The sequence below is a fragment of the Phaenicophaeus curvirostris genome, chromosome 18 (assembly GCF_032191515.1).
Source record: "Phaenicophaeus curvirostris isolate KB17595 chromosome 18, BPBGC_Pcur_1.0, whole genome shotgun sequence".
NCBI lineage: Eukaryota > Metazoa > Chordata > Aves > Cuculiformes > Cuculidae > Phaenicophaeus > Phaenicophaeus curvirostris.
The window spans coordinates 7,887,097-7,904,228 of NC_091409.1; the positions used below are offsets into that span (position 1 = coordinate 7,887,097).

General features: G+C 48.2%; 1 protein-coding gene across 19 annotated transcripts; it reads right to left on the bottom strand.

Annotated features, from left to right (window-relative positions):
• Nucleotides 1-151: 151 nt before the first annotated feature.
• On the bottom strand, nt 152-16,760 carry TPD52L2 (TPD52 like 2). Of its 19 annotated transcripts, none has more exons than XM_069871581.1 (11): nt 16,652-16,760; nt 15,385-15,530; nt 14,179-14,327; nt 13,324-13,383; nt 11,708-11,767; nt 7,702-7,803; nt 6,758-6,796; nt 3,813-3,839; nt 3,401-3,442; nt 2,118-2,166; nt 152-1,929 (listed from the first exon to the last, which is right to left on the bottom strand). In XM_069871581.1, the coding sequence occupies exons 1-11, from the start codon at nt 16,668-16,670 to the stop codon at nt 1,834-1,836; spliced, it is 789 nt and encodes a 262-aa protein (XP_069727682.1). In that variant the 5' UTR covers nt 16,671-16,760; the 3' UTR covers nt 152-1,833. The 19 variants fall into 19 exon arrangements, 18 of the variants coding, with proteins under 18 accessions (XP_069727682.1, XP_069727683.1, XP_069727686.1 ...); XM_069871582.1 differs by having other exon boundaries at nt 15,385-15,503; nt 16,652-16,733; XR_011338696.1 differs by lacking the exon at nt 6,758-6,796 and adding an exon at nt 5,151-5,203 and having other exon boundaries at nt 1,844-1,929.
• Between the last annotated feature and the right edge of the window lie 372 nt (nt 16,761-17,132).

Sequence of the window (17,132 nt, forward strand, 5' to 3'; positions counted from 1 at the left end):
GACAAACAAGGCAAAGGGATAGGATTGAATATTTCAGTTGCTTCTCGCCCCACACTGCTGCAGGGAGTCAGCATTTGCCTGACAAGTCTGTTAACAGACACCTGCAAGCAGACTTCACTATTGTTAAACAGAAGATGACCAGAACATTCACCCCATTTATTCCCAAAGGAACGTTTTATTGACAAGTTTCCTTACTATTTATGTGTATAAACAGTTCAATACCCCAGCCCCAGCAAACCCCGTTTCACTGGCTCTGCTCCATGCAGGGAAGCCAGTTTCAAACCAGTAAACCACTCTACTCCCCTACTGCCTAGTACATCTGTCTTCTAACATCTCGTCTCGTCCCCAGGTCTGTGGGAGGGAAGGGAGCGATTAAACAGGATTAATCTGTGGGTAAGTGTCAAAACTTGCTTCTCTAAAGAAGGGTCAGAGGCAGTTCCGTCCCCCCCGGTGATAAACCACTACAACTACCCAGATAAGTACACAGCAAGACCTGAGTAAGTCCCACTTGGCCTCTAAGGCACAGAGTCGCTCACCCTAGGTATTTCTACGTGGAGGCACCTCACCTAGAATAAAATCAGGCCTTTAGAAGGAAATTTGGAATTGTTCAGCTCCTGAGCAATGAAGTTGCGCATCAAAAGAGTGAAACACCCACAGCCCTTGCAGGGACCGGTTCAGCTCCACAACTCTGCCAGTTTTGTAAACCAAGATTAGGGCTGGGGCTTTCAACTGAAAAAACCCATCCAGTCACAGTCAGAGGTACCAGACAGAGGGGCCCATGGAGAGGAGCGGGGCAGAGCCCCTCCAGCACAGTGGCCGCATCACCAGGGAGAGCTGTGACCTTTAAAACCTGGCCCTGTTGCTAGCAGCCTTCAGAAATTCCTCCTCCAAGAACGAAGGCATAAACTCAGAAGGGAGAAGCAAGTTTCATACACTCGGGAAACAGAGTGCGCCACTGAATTTAACACAAGAATTGGCTTACAAGCATGCTGCTATGACCGTACGATGCAAAACTCCAGCGCTCAACATCCAGCCGTAGAACCCTTGCAGTCATCTCTACAGAACAAAACCAGAAACAAGTAAAGCGTCGGGTGATGTAAGGCTTGCAATTCAGTCTCAGAGTCCTAGGGAGCATCGCCCTAATATGATGCCAAAGCTTCTGGTTTTTTTGTGGGTTTTTTTTGTAAGCTTTATTTCTTTAAAGTTCATTGCATTTAAAAATAAAGATTTTAGTTTTGTTAAAGCTAGAGCGTTAGTGTAACAATGAGGCAGCTGCTGTGTGAAGTTTCCCTTGTGGAAGCCCAGAAAAAAACCCTACAGTTTGCCCCCTTTACCAGTGAGAGACAGAGAAAACAGTAACAGGAGAAGCCTGGGAGCTAAAAAAGTAGCTGCACGGCATGCCCCGCACACAGAACACAGCCAGGAGCTGAAGCTACAATGCCCGTGCACTTGGCTTCTCCAAGAACTGCCCTCCTCATGCTGCTCAGGGCAATATATCCATCCCAAGTCAGGTCAGATGAGGGAAAACTGTTTTTATCTCTACCAGTGGCATTTCTGAGCTACGTTAAGGAAACTCCACCTTGCACGCTCTCCCAAAAGGACAGCAGTGATACATCTACAAACTTTAGTGTAAAATATTATTTGTATACAAAACTTTGCATTCTCTTTATTTGACTCAGATTCAGCAGCAGTGTCTATGAATGAAGGATGGATCTCTCCAGAATGGCGCTCAGCCCCTTCTTGGATTCGCATGTTGTCGCTGTTGTGAAGATGTGGGAGGGAGGGGGCTCGCTCTTACGGTTGTGCACAGCCGTGCAAAGCCACAAAGCAGGTCTAGAAAGGAGCATTGTCGTGTGGAGGCTTGTCTCCCACTCCAGAGGGGGAGTGGAGGCTGTCGGTGCTATTTTCCCTGCTGCCCACCACTCTGGACTGAAAGGAAAGAAGAGAGTCAGGATAACAAGAAAGCAGCGCAGGGAACACCAAATCTCAGCCACCTACTGTGGCACAGACCCCACAGACCTGAGATGTCTGCCCCAGTACAAGAAAAACATTGTAGAAATCCAAGTTTCTGCAGAAGGCTTCACGCTATGTATTCACAAGGCAAAGCAGATCATTACCTTTATGGTCCCAACTCTATCTTCAAATGACTTGAAGGTTGCAGAATTCCTTTCAGAAAGGAGAAAAAACAACAAAGAACAAATCAAGACAAGTTAGTTCTTAAATAAATCAAGCCACACAGGGTAGCTGGGTGCTCTGGCCACTCCCACACAGTAACAGCAGCACCCAGAGCACTTCCAGCTCCTCATGGCCTTTGGCACAACCCTTTCAGCCCCACCAGACAGGAATACCACATGCAAACTCAGAAGGAAAACATTTATACCACGTGCAGTCCATTTAAGTTAAGACACTGACTGAAATAAATCCTGTTTCAACTAGGGAATCAATGCAGGGTAAGTAGAGAAGAAGCTAGTTCCTAGTTTTACAAGGCCTCCAACAGAAAGCACACTGTCTTAAATAATGGAAAGGAAAAACTGAAAAGGGTTTAAAACAAAGGCTTCCATTTCCCATATTACATCCCATGGGCAGGAGGGGGAAGGGCCACATGCCTCTACCTATGGGCAGTTTTACTAGAGGAGCGATCATTTGCAGCAGGAAATGCTCATAAAAACCACAGCATAATAAATTAATCAGAAGATTACATGTTTCTAGCAAAGAAAACCAGGTCAAGTGTTTGATAACCTGTCAAGCTGCTTTGCTCGTGAACGATTCCAGAGGAGAGCTCTGTGCTGAGGATTGAGACCAGGCGATTACTCATACAGAGCAGCTCTCCCCAGGCTAGGCTGCAGAGTGCTGGGAGCTGACTACCCTCCTCTTGGCTATTTTTGCTGTGAAGAATCACTTATATTTGCACCCATAAAAAAATTTCTGTCAATATGGAACAAGGATGAACAGAGGGGGCTTCCGTAGGCCTCGTCCAGTCCCAGCAGTCGCTTCTCCCACAAGATCACCTAATGCACCACACGGACATGTGAAAAGTGCAGGGAGCTTCCAGGATGGAGACAGAGGGTTCAGGTTAGGATTCATCTCTGTATGGCCGTGTCGCACAGTGTAAGAGGAGGATGTAATCCCTGCCCTTTGGGGACCTCTGAAAACTGCGAACTTCAATTAGATTTTGGTATGGTCATGAGAACAAAACAGGTGCTAATAACCACAAAAAGAGATTGGGTATAAAAGTGCTCCAAAGCACTCAAACTGCATGACACGGTTACCCCATACAACAAGCAGGGTCTGTTTAAGAGGGAGCCAGTTGTACAAGTCAGAGCCAAAACCCCAGTAACGACTGAGTCGGTGCACTCCCCCACTGGCCCCTCTCAGCAGACACGGGTATTCGGTACGTTACCTCATTGCCGGCATACTTATCGAGTGGCGGATGGAGTAACTGCTACTCGGAAGCATTCAAAACAGGGAGGAAAATGTTAAAGACAGTTTTAGACAGATACCAGCGTACCCCTAGCTCTTAAGCCCTTACTGCTCACACATAGGCTGTAAGAGCCAGCCCTCTCTTCCCTTATTTAACAGCAGCAGCCCAGAACTTAAGTTTTCCAGACACAGGACGATCAGCACAAGTAGTTAACTGCAAACTGCTACAGTGACACAAAAGTCAATCACACGGCATGGGTTTGGGGTAGGTTTCTCAATCTGTGTCAAAAGCAAAAGTAGGCAAGGCCTAAATAATCAGCTTCCCCTTTACTGTCCGTGAGGGCCCAGCATAGAAACAAATGTTCCTTTCGTAGCCTTGAAGAGTATCTTACCTAAAGGAATGCGAGAAGGGGTGAGCCCTGGGAGAAGCCATGAGCAGCAGAGAGAAAAAGAAAGCAGCAGTCAGATACTTATGCAGATCTAAACAGTAAACACAGGGCAGTGGAGCAAGAACACGGTCACAGGATCATGGGACAGCAAAGTCAACTACGCAGGAGGAAGCCTCTCAAAATAAACTACAGAAGCAAGTGAAAACCATCGCTTTTCATTAACTCAAATAAGCCAAGCTAAGGGGTGTTTCAGGATGACAGCAGCACCCACAGCAACATAACGTGCTGGAACAGAAAGAAGTGGGTGTGCAATGGCAACCCAAACCATTTTACCAACCCCCGTCCACTGCTTTCATGGGGATTTTTTCTTTTACAGCATATTTCCCTAAACTGAGTTTTTTATCAAGTGCCAGCTAATTAGGTAAAGACACCTCCTTCCCCCACTTTCCCCCACGAGATCACATGCAAAGACAGCACTGCAAGGACTCCTGGCTGAGCATCTCCGCAAAGAATACCTGCACGTTATCTCGCCAAGCCTGCAGATCTCGGCGTTACAGCTCAGAGAACAAACACCTTGCAGCACAGTAAAAGTCTCTGGATAAAATGTATCAAGTTTACCCCACAACCTTGTTGCCCATTTTTAGGTCTCAAGGCAAACTATTCTGCCCCAGGTCACTAGATTCACGTGTGTGATTCCGCAGTGCAGGGCCACCTCAGTCATCTGAAATAACAGACCATGGTTTCCTACTCCTGCTAGGAAGGTCACCAGGATGCTCTCAAGGGACTTCTTCTACCAGATGCAGTGTTTTATTCCACTTAAATATGATTTTTGTCTCTGCAGGAGGAAGCACTCATGGTAAGTTGGATCTAAAGTAGTTGGCAAGGACTACAAGTGGTTTTCCTTCCATCCAGAGCAAAGCTGTTAGGCTTTATGGTTTCATCTCCCTACGCATCCAAGTCGGCTCTCTGGCAGGGCAGACTCCTTGAAATGCTGTCTTTGCATGTGAAATAAATCAACTTTCTGCTTCCTTTTGCTTAAAGAACACAGATAACACACGTCCATGCACCATACTGCCCTGTAGGCAATACCACAAGCGCTGGTCTGTTTGCTGGGCGTCCATGCCTGGACCTGGCAGCAAACCTTCTCCTCCTTCCATAAGGATTTAAAGTTCATATAAATCTAGGAATTTGCAGGCACCTTTGGGGCTCAGGCTAATATTTCATAATGAATTTGTTTGTAGTATTATGCACAGCAAACTCAGACAACACAAAGTGTATCTGGGGGCACAAACCCACAGGGTGAGCTGCTATCAACAGAAGAAACGCTGTTCTGTACTTTACCGGGGTCAGTAAAATACATGAATACAACGTCTGAAAGTCGATTTACTTTGTAACTGCAAGTAGAGATAACAGAAAAGGCTGAATTGGCACGAGTAACTAACTCCATTTTCTCCCCTCGAGGCTGGGTACAGAGCAACAACGTTAATAGTCAGTGCCTGGTCACCACACTAACTTCAGTGTCTCTGTACAACCCACACCTACAACATTTAAAGTTACTTTGACCAGAATACAAGCACCCGAATGATTTAACCCAGGGCACATTACTTGCATTTCACAGCAGTTTGGTCCAAGCATTTTTCATGGAATTACGACTACGCCCTCCATGTATCAGAAGCGTCTGTCCCATTCATCACGCCTTCCTTGCATTTATCAACTGCTGAAGGCTGACTAAACAAGGAAATCCCTTCTGTTATCTCGACACTTCCAGTGATGGAAAATAAACCTGATTTACAAGTGAGTTTGTAGTCTCAGAGGAAAAAGGAAAGTACAGTAAGGGAGGATGCAGTGTAGGCTACGAGGCCTGTGACAGAGATTCTCTGAGAGCAGAGATCATCCCCACTCCTTCAGAGAAGCCATCACAACAACACAACAGAGGTCACTCCTCGTCAGCTCTGATCATGTATCAGAACATTGTTCCCTTTTCACCTGGCAAGGGTGGAAAGTGGTACAGTTCCTGCAGAAACTCATGCTCAGAGTTAACCCTCATTCAGAATCAGAAATTTCAAGACTTCAACACAGGGCGGGAGACAGAAGTCTGTTTATATACACACAGGGAAACTGAAAGTCTTAAAAAAAAAAACCCATTACTGTGTTCCCCCACAGGGCCACAAATATAATGCAAATCCTGCTGAAAGAACTTTGGCAGAGATTTCTAAGTTAAAAGACAGAAGTTGCCTCTATTTCACAATACAGCACCCAAGGTATTAGATTGAAAAAGCAATGCAGATGTTTAAAGTGGTGATTAATGCTGAGCAGTGGCAAAGCTGCAAAGGTCTGACGTGTCTGTAGGCTGACTGCACAGCCAGTTTTCACTACGGCTGCGTCAGGCCAGCCGTCACCAGCAGTAAAGGGCACTCTCCTCACTCAGCCATGCAGCCCCTCCCTCCATCTTCTGCTCCTCCAATGGCTCAAACATTTCTGCAGCTGCACGGCGAATGGAGTCTCCCAACCAGAAGACAACAGGCAGGACCAAGCCTGTCTGAATGGCTTCATCTGGTGGCAACACTGGTTCAGGAGCTCCCTGTTTGGTACAAAAAGCTCGGCTCACACCCTTTTGCCACATCAGCTTGCCCAGACCACAGAAGCTGGGCACTGAATTTACTTCACTATCAACAATTTAGCAAAATCTATTACCATCGCATCTTGTGCCAGTATCCATCTCTTGTGATTGCACGCAAATCTTCTTGTAGACTACATAATTTCCAGGAAAGACAAATTTAAACTTGAATACTGGGAAAAGTAGGAAGCCAACCAGTCCTCTGCCAAATTCAGAGAAGCGAGCTACTGCAAACACCACAAATCGCCCTCCAGGAACACAGTAAATAACTGACTGAGGACAGAAGTAAAATAAAGCAGTGCTATGTGATCAGAGGCCAACACATTCTTACCACTTGGATACTCCCAGCCACAGTGGAAGAGGAAATTCCCTACAAAGAACGACAGCTACTCATTCAATCCAAGGTCTGATACATCATGTTAAATACAACCTCTGGGAATACTTCCCTAATAACATAGGCAGGTCATACGTTCAGAATTAGGTCTCAGTTCCAAGAAAAACACGGTCAAGGTATTCTGCATGAATAACCTCGACACCGCCATTAGTGGGGAGCTCATCTTCAGCTTAAATTTCCAAAAATCAGGGAAATCACCAGTTCTAATTTTCAATTTTGTACAGCTAAGACACTCCCAGAGCAAAAACCTCAGCCAGCAAGCAAGGGCACCAGCCTCCCCAGTCACCTGCCTTGGCAATCTAGGTAACCACCAGCCACAAGGAGACATTTTTAATGTTGTGAAAATCTTCTGAACTGATCCACATCTTCTAATCGTCATGCAGGCGTACTGCCCTTCTCCAGGGAAAGCTGACACACAGGGCTTGGACTGCACCACACGCAGCATCCAGACTTGGCCCCATTTTGAAGTGTGAAGCACAGGAGTGATGACGCCTTTCTAATTCCAAGCAGTAACACTGACAAAACACATCTCCATAATCCAGTATTGAATGGAAGAGGTAAACATGACCTCTACTTTCTTATATTTGATGTAAAAGCTGCAGCAAAACTCTATGACAGTAAAAGGGCGAAGACTGCCAAAAATGTTCTGTTAGTTCTCCTAAGCCAAATCAAACTTAAATGTCTTAAAACTGCTTTTATCCCATAGACAAGTGTCAGTATGTCCTAAACTACAATGCACAGGGCCACAGAGAAGGCAGCAATCCATCGAAAGCTACACGCTGCCAACGCAGAAAATGGAAAAACAGTCTAGTTATTGTGTAAAGTCTCGTTACAGTTTGAAATCCGGATTAAAGCACCAGAGCATAGCACAGAAACCTTACCTCATGTCACCAAGTTTCCTGCTGATAACAGAACCGACATTGGAAAGGGCTGCTGAAGTCTTCTGTCCTGCCTGGGAAAGGGTTTCCTGGGTCTTCTTATAACTAAGTAGAAAAAAAAAAATCATAAATTGAACTAATAGGTAGGATTGGAAAGCAAGAAACACCCTACCTTTTTGAAAGAGGAACCCATATTAAAGGAAAGAAGGTAGGTTAGTGAGCTGCACTGACCCTGCTGAAAAAGCCCCTTTCAGTCTTGCATATAATCAAGAACTTAAAGTTTCAGAAAAGCAGCAAGTGTAGGATTAACCTTTCCCTACACTCACTTTACCATTTGGACCATGCGCTCTTAAATTTGACCAATATTTGCATAAACCCCTCCCAAGTTTGGAAACACCAAGTTTGGAAACTCAAACACCCTGAAATCATACCCTATTTGCTCTATAACTGCCTTTCGGTCTCCGTGAGAAAATAAGCGTAGGAACATATTCCTTGTTTGCAGCCTTGAAGAAGTTACAGTGTTTGTTGTAGTGTTGGGTTAGGGAGAACAGAAGCAAGACTAACATTACGGCACAGAAAAGACATGCAGGAATTGGCATTTTCTCTACAGCTGCAGCTTAGGAATAAATTGGTAGAGAAGCTTCCCATCAGTTACCATTAACCACAACGCATGAGCGGTCTGACAGCCGTTACGTGCCAAGCGATGACATTCAGGTTTATACCAGAGCTGGAGAAGAGAGACACTTGAGCGCCTTTGTTTCCTTCAGATGAGACTAATCTCAAGGACAACGAATCTTTGAGCCACTTTCATTAACTCATCCTCTCTAAGCTATTCCACGGTGGGTGATTAACATCCAAATTTATGGTATTCCCCAAATTACAAAAGACTGAGACTGGAAAACAAGCTCAACAATCTAAGCTATGTTTTCTTATTCCACATATTGGAGCTCAAGATTCCTTTTGTGCATGACCAGGATATTTAGGAGAAGGACACTACAAACAGCCCAAGGCTCAAAGCACCATGCTGACAGCCGACTATGACTCCCAGCTCATTTTCTCCAAACAGGCGTATAGGAAGCACCAGAACTGGGGTCAAGTGATACCAATAAGAGGAATGGTTTACAGCCTCAAAGGAACCATCTCTCCACACACACTGCAGACTCAAGAATTATGTCTAGCTTCAGCAGAAAAAAGCCAGAGGTTTCCCACTGTATTTCCCACACCTGACAGCAACGTTCTCAAGATAACTGAAGATCTAGCGCTGAACTGCTGCTCCTTCTGCCCAAGTGTGCTCCTCCACGACGCCAGCACAAACTGCCTGTGCCGACAGAGATCTAGACTGAAATCCAGCTGAAATATAAACTTGGAAGAACAAAAAAAGACAGCGGCAGCCAGATCAGGTTGCCAGCCTAGTCTTGAAGCTGCAGCTCCCACACACACGTACACGCCTTCACCACTGCAACGCGGGAGGCAGAGCCAGGAAAGCGCAGCTGCGACGCGCAGCTCTCTAACCCAGAACTGCCAGCAGAAACACATGTGGAACTGCGCCTGTGACAACCAGGGATCAGGTTATACAAGCCTCTAATGCAACTTAACTATGCCCAGTCCTGACCTAAAAGTCACAACTGCTCTTCTGCAAGAGACGCAGCCAGGTTTGCCACAGCTTTAAATTCACACTCACTTTCCTCCCTTAGCAGGAGTACAAAGCACAATAGAGTAATCCAAATCTAGAAGTAATAAATACCAGCTCCAATTAATACCTTGCTCTACCAACACGCAATTGGCTGCAGCAGAAGCTGCAGAAATAATCTCTGCCTTGTAGTGCTCCAGCATTTCACTGCATTCCCTCTCCTATAAACCCGGACAGGGAGAAGCCAGATCTGCACCCTCAAATCCTCTTTTATCCACTAATACTGGGTTCCTCTCACTTGCTCCTCTCCAGCAACCACCATTTGTGCTGTCTGGCTAAGAACACAAACCATCCGAGCCATCTTGCATTCTGGTTACAGTGAAACAGGAGCGAGGGGCAGATAGGGCAGATTTCTGTCCTCTCTGCTCACAGAGGGTAAGTCCATGGCCAGGAACAGCAACTACCAGGAAATCCAGACACGTACAAAAGCCCCATGAGCTCAGGAGCTCAGCCCATTTCCAGTCCAGTCAGGATACCTTTCAGTTATTATGCAGAGAAGCTCAAACAACAGGAAAGCGAATGTATTTGCATAAAAAACCCAAAACATAGGAGTAAAACCTCATCCTTGGATTTCTTTAACTCGATTCCTCGCATTTACTGAGCTTTAGACAAAGGATGTAGAAAACCAGTTTCTGAGATGTTGCTGAGATCTTAGCTCTCAAGCCCCTTTGCCTCTCCATTTCCATCAGCATCTGCCTTGCTACTATGAACAGTCACCCTGCCTAGTGCCAAAGCAAGCAGGAAAACTAGCACGCCACGGCTATTCAGGCCCTAAGTGTTCTACAAAAGCTCACTTCCGCCACATTTCTGGCACTTGTTAAGTACAAGGAAACACATATAACAAGAAGTTTTCTATTCTAGCAGGCACACCCAGGGGAGGAACACAGATTAAACACCGCTGGAGCCAGTCACACTGTCAGCAAGCATAAAAAAACAAGGTCACTGTTTAGCAAATGAAACAGTGACAATTTACATCTTACAATCATAGAATCACCAGGTTGGAAGAGACCCATCGGATCATCGAGTCCAACCATTCCTATCAAACACCAAACCATGCCCCTTAGCACCTCGTCCACCCGTCCCTTAAACCCCTCCAGAGAAGGTGACTCAACCCCCTCCCTGGGCAGCCTCTGCCAGTGCCCAATGACCCTTTCTGTGAAAAATTTTTTCCTAATGTCCAGCCTGAACCTCCCCTGGCGGAGCTTGAGGCCATTCCCTCTCGTCCTGTCCCCTGTCACTTGGGAGCAGAGGCCAGCACCCTCCTCTCTACAACCTCCTTTCAGGTAGTTGGAGAGAGCAATGAGGTCTCCCCTCAGCCTCCTCTTCTCCAGGCTGAACACCCCCAGCTCTCTCAGCCGTTCCTCATAAGGCCTGTTCTCCAGCCCCCTCACCAGCTTTGTTGCTCTTCTCTGGACTCTTCTTCATCTAGAAAACATACATGGAATATTGAATCTGCATGCTCTAAAGTTTTTTTTGTGATACTCCTGCTTTATAACTGCTCATTTTTCACCGCTCTGATGAAGACAACCTTCTATCCACACCCACTGCCAACCCCAAGGCAGCTCAAAGGACTGAATTTCATACCCAGTCCAAAGAACAGGAAAAGCTGGCTTACCCAAGACCTCCCTTACCACGGTTCAAATCAGTTCAGACCACAATGACACTGCCTACCTGTCCCCACTGCATCACTGGGAAGGATTCCGTTATACACTGTGGGAAAGATGCAGCGAGAAGTCCGAAGGCCAACTGCCATAACATGCTTCCATAATTTAGTCCAAATGAGAATTTAATTTCAGGCATTTAACAAAAACACAGCTAAGAGACCTTTGCAGCCAACAACTGGAGTACAACAGCTGTGGGGTTTAAGCTGTTCAAGTCCATTTGAGGCCCAACATGGCAAAACTGCTGCCTCGGACACCAAAGCTCTATTTGTTCTCATCAGGGACCATAGCAAAAAGCAAATCTCCTGCTCCCTGCAGAGGGCGAAGGGAGGAGGTCAGGCTGGCTACGCCACAGCTTGGCAGCTGAAATCACGCGTGGCGCACAGGTCTGGGCTAGCTGGTGCCTTCAGCCAGTTCTCCAAGAGCAGGCAGGCACTTGAAAAGCATCACTGGGACCACAATGAAATCAAATACAGACCTGAGGAAAAGCCCTCTCTCCCAGAAGAAGCATTTATTGGGTTAGAAAAGCAAAAGCCAGAAAGGAGAACTGTTTAAGTAGATCGAGTCAAAGCAGAGGAGTGTGAGCAGGGGCACACAGCATTAGTGGCAGCAGACTGTCATGAAAGCATTTGTTAACGCTGACAGTTAAGACACTCACGCTTCTGATTGAGTTAATTTTTCATTCCAGTCCTCCAGTGTGCTGCTGGCTGAAAGATATCTACAAACACAATGGAGGTTAGATGCAGTGCCAAGGCTCACCACAGAGGCTGATTCTGACACTTTCCACAGTATGAGCATCTCTTTACACTGACAGTATCATAGGTTTTCTTCCTCTGACAACAGCTTCTCTCCTTCTCTATTACAGCCAGAAAGAAAAGAGCTGTTGTTGAATAGGCAGCAAGACACCTAAGCCCCAGGTTCATTCTTATTTAAGGATGTTCAGACACTGAGCACATGGAAACAAAGCCTGTAGTTTAGGTGTCAGCAATTGAAAGGCTTTGTCTCTTCTGTTCCCTTCCTACGCGCTCCATGGCAGCTACATGCTAAAAGCACAAAGCAGTGAAGGGAGCTCAAGGCCAAAAATCCCTGAACGTCACAGCCAAAGCTTTGTGTTACCAATACAGCATGACCTAGGCAACCGTTAAACTTGGTTCCATCTTCTTACCTTTATAAATCACTTTTACCTACATAAAACCCAACACCTTAGAGGTTGAACAAATTAGCACTGGAGGTACAGAACAAACACGAGCACTACAGAAGGTGTCTCCTTCAACACAAGGCACAGAAAGGAGAGAATCTTTAGTGCAGCCAACATTCAAGGTCTCCCTTACAATCAGACATGCAGCAAGAATCAAAATGATTCATGGGGAGATTGAGATGAGATCTCAGAGAGAAATGTTTCCCTGTGAGGGTGGGGAGACCCTGGCCCAGGCTGCCCAGAGCAGTGGTGGCTGCCCCATCCCTGGAGGTGTTCAAGGCCAGGTTGGATGGGGCTTGGAGCCCCTGATCCAGTGGGAGGTGTCCCTGCCCATGGCAGGGGGTGGGACTGGATGGGCTTTAAGGTCCCTTCTGACTCAAACTGTTCCATGATTCTCTATCTAATATAATCAAAGAGTTCTAGAGACAGAAGTAACCAGATGCTCTTTGTCCACATCTGTGCCCTGCTTGTATTTACTGCCAAGACGAAAATTCATGGCTTTCTGGTGTTGACATCATGAATAATGTTCACATACACCAATGCAGAAGAGCTGCTGCATGGCAGCTTTCAAAAGCTCACACATTTGCATTTGCACAGCCCCCATTTCCACCTACAGGTAAAAGCCTTTGGCCGCCTTCTCTCTCCTGCAGCACAGAAGGGCAATAATCAAACCAATTCCTACCACATCTGACAAGAAGAGACACAGTTTCACAGTAAAGAGAGGTTCACTAACCAGACGCACAATCACAACAAACTACCCTTCCGATGACCAGGGAAAGGGAAACTGTGGTTGATTCTTTGCAATTTTTGTTTACACAGCGTGGTCTGGTAACTGATCGGAATGTTTCCTCTGCAATAGCAAGGCCATGAGAGATGATAGCAGTAATATTTACTCATCTCCTCCACAACCAAGGAATACTTATGGCAGGAAGCCAGGCATGCTGCTAATCAGAGTCCTGCTTCACCATCCCTCCAGCTCCTGGTCAACCCTGATGCCTGTGAGAACAGTGAGCAGCACAAATCGGGGAGCGCAGCAAGGAGCAAGGAGGAGTGGCTGGGGAGCCCCGGGCACTCACAAGTCAGACTGTGTCACTTTGTCATTCCACTCTCCAAGTTTCTCAGATGTTTTCACATAACTAGAAACAGAAAGCGTTAATGAATATAACTTCAATATTCATTATTCAAAGACACAGATTTCACTTACAGGAGAACAACAGAAATCAGGCAGGGATGTAGGAGGGGAGAGGAGGCAAAAGGGAAAGAACAGCGAGATGAACCGCTCAGCGATCTGGCCTCCAGCAGCGCTGTCGGCACTAAATTCCCATGATGTTATGGGAGACTTTTGAGACCAAACAGTATCTCTGTGGGTACCGAGAGTTCCTCACACCCAGGCACAACTTCAGGGTCCAACTTACCTACATGGCTTCGCTTCTGGCACTGCCAAGCTCCACAGTGACCATACCCTTAACGCCTGGTCTAATTTCCGACCTCCTTTAGGCAGAGGTGACTGTGCAACACACCAATATTAGAGGTGCAGGCTTTTTAATTCAAGGTACATGACTCAAACAGCTTCCCAGCTAGCCCTACGCAGCAGAGTTCTGCAACTTCTTGCTTTTTGCCTTGAGCCTGAGCTCAGAACAAGGCAGCAGCTGCCTGCACCTCAAAGAATGGGCAGAAAGGGGCAAACTGCACAGTTCAGTGACAATCCAGGTCTGACATCACGGGAGAGAGCATCCAGCAACAGTTTATCCAGATCGCAGACACAAGAGTTCAGTCCCACTGACATAAGAAAAGCTATTTTCTTTTTAAGCACCTTTTACTCCATCAGAGCAAACTTCTCCAACTACCTGAAAGAGCCCTGGAACACGCTGCTGGGAAATAATTCCTATGGAGTCATATTTAAATAAACACGCATCACAAGCAACACTTACGCATTGGAGACTTGGACATCGTGCCAGCTTTTAGACAGGTTTTGCTTTAGCCCATCCAAGGGAGTCAAACCCAGCTTCCTCTTCAGCTCTCCGCAGTGCCGCTCCTTCGCAGCCAGGACTTGCCTGAGAGTGCCAATCTCTTCTTCCACCTTAGAGACAGGCAGGGGTTTGTCATAAATCACAGCTCAGTAAGTCAGAAAATTAAGCCACCTTTCTCCCTTCCTCTAACAAGATTTCATTAACATGAACTTAAAGAACTGGTAGGAATGTCAGGTTGACGCAGAACAATCCAGGAACAGTGCTGGAAAGGGAGGTCTAGAGATCAGACACAAGTCACTGTATTGTATTCAGGACACCAAGATAGAACTCATTCCTAGCGCTGGAATTTAACAGCAGATAAAAATCAGCTGCCAAACTTTACTAAGGGTTCTACTTTACAATTCTTTTCCCCTGGCATCATTAAAGCAAAGATTTTTTCCTCAGAGATCTTTCTTACAATATTTTCAAAGCGCTCTGGAGTTGCTTCCAGGCAGAGAGAGTTCAATTCATTCCCAGCTGGATCACCAAGATTTGCGTGACTGCCCAGAACGCAAAGACCTCTGTTCCTAGGACCTGCAGGCCAAAGCATCAGCACAAGATTCTCAAATGGAACAACAGGAAAGCAGCTGCAATTTTATCTTCAGCTACGCTGCAGACAGAAGGTATAATATGACTGAATTTTAAAATAACCCTGAATTTTGGGCAGCTATTGGATTACAAGATCTCAGCTCCTCAAAAGCATTCAGGCACCAAAAATAGCTGCCTACAAGTATAATAAATATTTAAGAATAAAAGGTAGAAAAAGAAAGCATGTTAACTGCTCTGTTGTTTCAGTGCCCTAAGAAAAATTAGTTTCTTTTGCGTACTGCTTGCCTAAAGTGTCTTCTTGCTTCAAACAGAGCTAAAAGCCTACAATAAGCTCACAGCATCAAAAGCCACTTATTTCCTTGCAGCTCTAAATTAATTCATTCCGGGAAAACACAGGCAACAACCGAGAGCGTTTGAAGTGTCTCCAGCTTTGTGCATTTCAACAATCAGCTGAGAGATCCAAAGGTAAAACCACTGCAAAATTAAAGCAAACCCAAGCCCTGCTCCCACAGCTCCCGTTTGTTCCATCCGAGCACAACACAATGGTGGCCACGCTGGCGAGGGCGAGCACCCCAATACCTTGGCGAGCTCGGATCTCAACTCCTCTTCTTCAGCAAGCGTCAGTCCCTCGGGTGCTGGGGTCCTGGCCGCAGCCGCGCTATCCACAGGGACATCTGTCATGGCACCCGCCAGCAGCCCTTTGTTGGGAGAGTTAAGGTTGATATCTGTCGCAGAGAGGAGCAGAGGCAGAGGGGATAAGCAATCAGCAAGGGAGGCACGGTATGCAAAGCAGTGCAGCCTGATGGAAAAGGTGAAGAGAGGGGCTGCCCAGACAGAGGAAGAGAAACCGCCCGTGGAGTTTCCTCCACCAGTCTCTGCCAGGCGAGACAGAGGCACTGGGCTCTGCTTGTCTGAAACAGCTCCTCTGCCCAGCCCCAGATGCTAAACACCAATGTGGCCAACACCAGCCCTGGGGTAGGAGGACGACCCCCAGGAGGGAGAAGGAAAAGTCTGTAGGGTGGGAAAGAGGAGGGGAAAGGGAGGACAAGCCCCGAGGAGGGTTGGGGTGCAGGACATGAGCTGCCAGCACCCTTCACAGGGACCAGAATTGCAGCCCCTCTGGGCCTCTTTCCCCTCATTGCAGCCCCTTTCCCCCTCTTTGTGCCCTCTCCCTGGTCACAGCCCGGCTCTCCCCATTCTCAGCCCCACCCCCCCAACCCTGTCCCTGCACACACACACCAGGCCCTCCCCTCTCCTCCTCATGGCCCCTCTCCCCCCTCACAGCTCCTGAACCCCAGGTCCCCTCTTTCCCCTAACAGGACCCCCATGGCCCTTGCCCCAGCCACCCACTCCTTCTCCCCCAACAAGCCCTCTCTACCTTCATGCTCTCTCCTCCCTCACGGCTCCCTCTCCCCTCTACAGCCCCCTTGCCCTTCTCCCCACTCACTGCTCCTCCCTCCTCATCTCCGGCCCCTCTTCCCCCTCATCGCCCCCCTTCCCCAGCCCTTCTTTCCACCTCATGACCCCACCCTCCCAGGCCCCTCTTCCCTCTCATGGCCCCCCCTTATCCCCGGCCCCTCTTCCCCCTCACGGCCCCCCCTTATCCCCGGCCCCTCTTCCCCCTCACGGCCCCCCCTTATCCCCGGCCCCTCTTCCCCCTCATGGCCCCCCCTCATCCACGGCCCCTCTTCCCCTTCATGCCCCCCCCCCGGCCCCTCTCCCCTCTCCCGCTCCTCCCTCCCCGGCCCATCTTCCCCCTCGTGGCCCCCCCTCCCCGGACCCTCTCCCCGTTCCCAGCTCCCCCCCCGCTTCCCCGTGCCCTCCCCCCTCCTCACAGTCCCCCTACCCTGCCCGCCGCTCTCCATGGCGGCGCCCCGGCCCCCCCCGATGACGCTGCCCGGCGCCGCCTTCCCCCACTCCCCCCCCAAACTCCCCTCCACTTCCGGGAAGCGTCGCGGAGCGTGACGTCATGGACGCGGCGACGGCGCCACGTTCGCTTCCCCCCGCCCCCCCGGTACCGGAAGAGGCGGTGCGGGCGTGACGTCACGGGGCGGGGGCGGCGGTGCCTGATCGCGGGTGAAGGGCAGGGGGCAGCAGCGGGGTTGGCGGCGACCGCACCTCCGACTTGGTCAGGGGCTCGCAGCCCCATCCAACCCGGCCTTGAACCCCTCCAGGGATGGGGCAGCCACCGCTGCTCTGGGCAGCCTGGGCCAGGGCCTCCCCACCCTCACAGCAAAACATTTCTCCCCAAGATCCCATCTCAGTCTCCCCTCTTTCAGTTTAAAAGCATTCCCCTTCATCCTCTCCCTGCCCTCCCTGATCAAAAG

What these genes read in the sequence shown, in the direction of transcription:
- TPD52L2 (XM_069871581.1), bottom strand. An exon ending in AAAGTGACACAGTCTGACTT is followed by an intron (nt 11,768 to 13,323) that starts GTGAGTGCCCGG and finishes TTGTGTTTGTAG; the next exon opens with ATATCTTTCAGCCAGCAGCA. An exon ending in ATAAGTATGCCGGCAATGAG is followed by an intron (nt 2,167 to 3,400) that starts GTAACGTACCGA and finishes CCTTTCTGAAAG; the next exon opens with GAATTCTGCAACCTTCAAGT.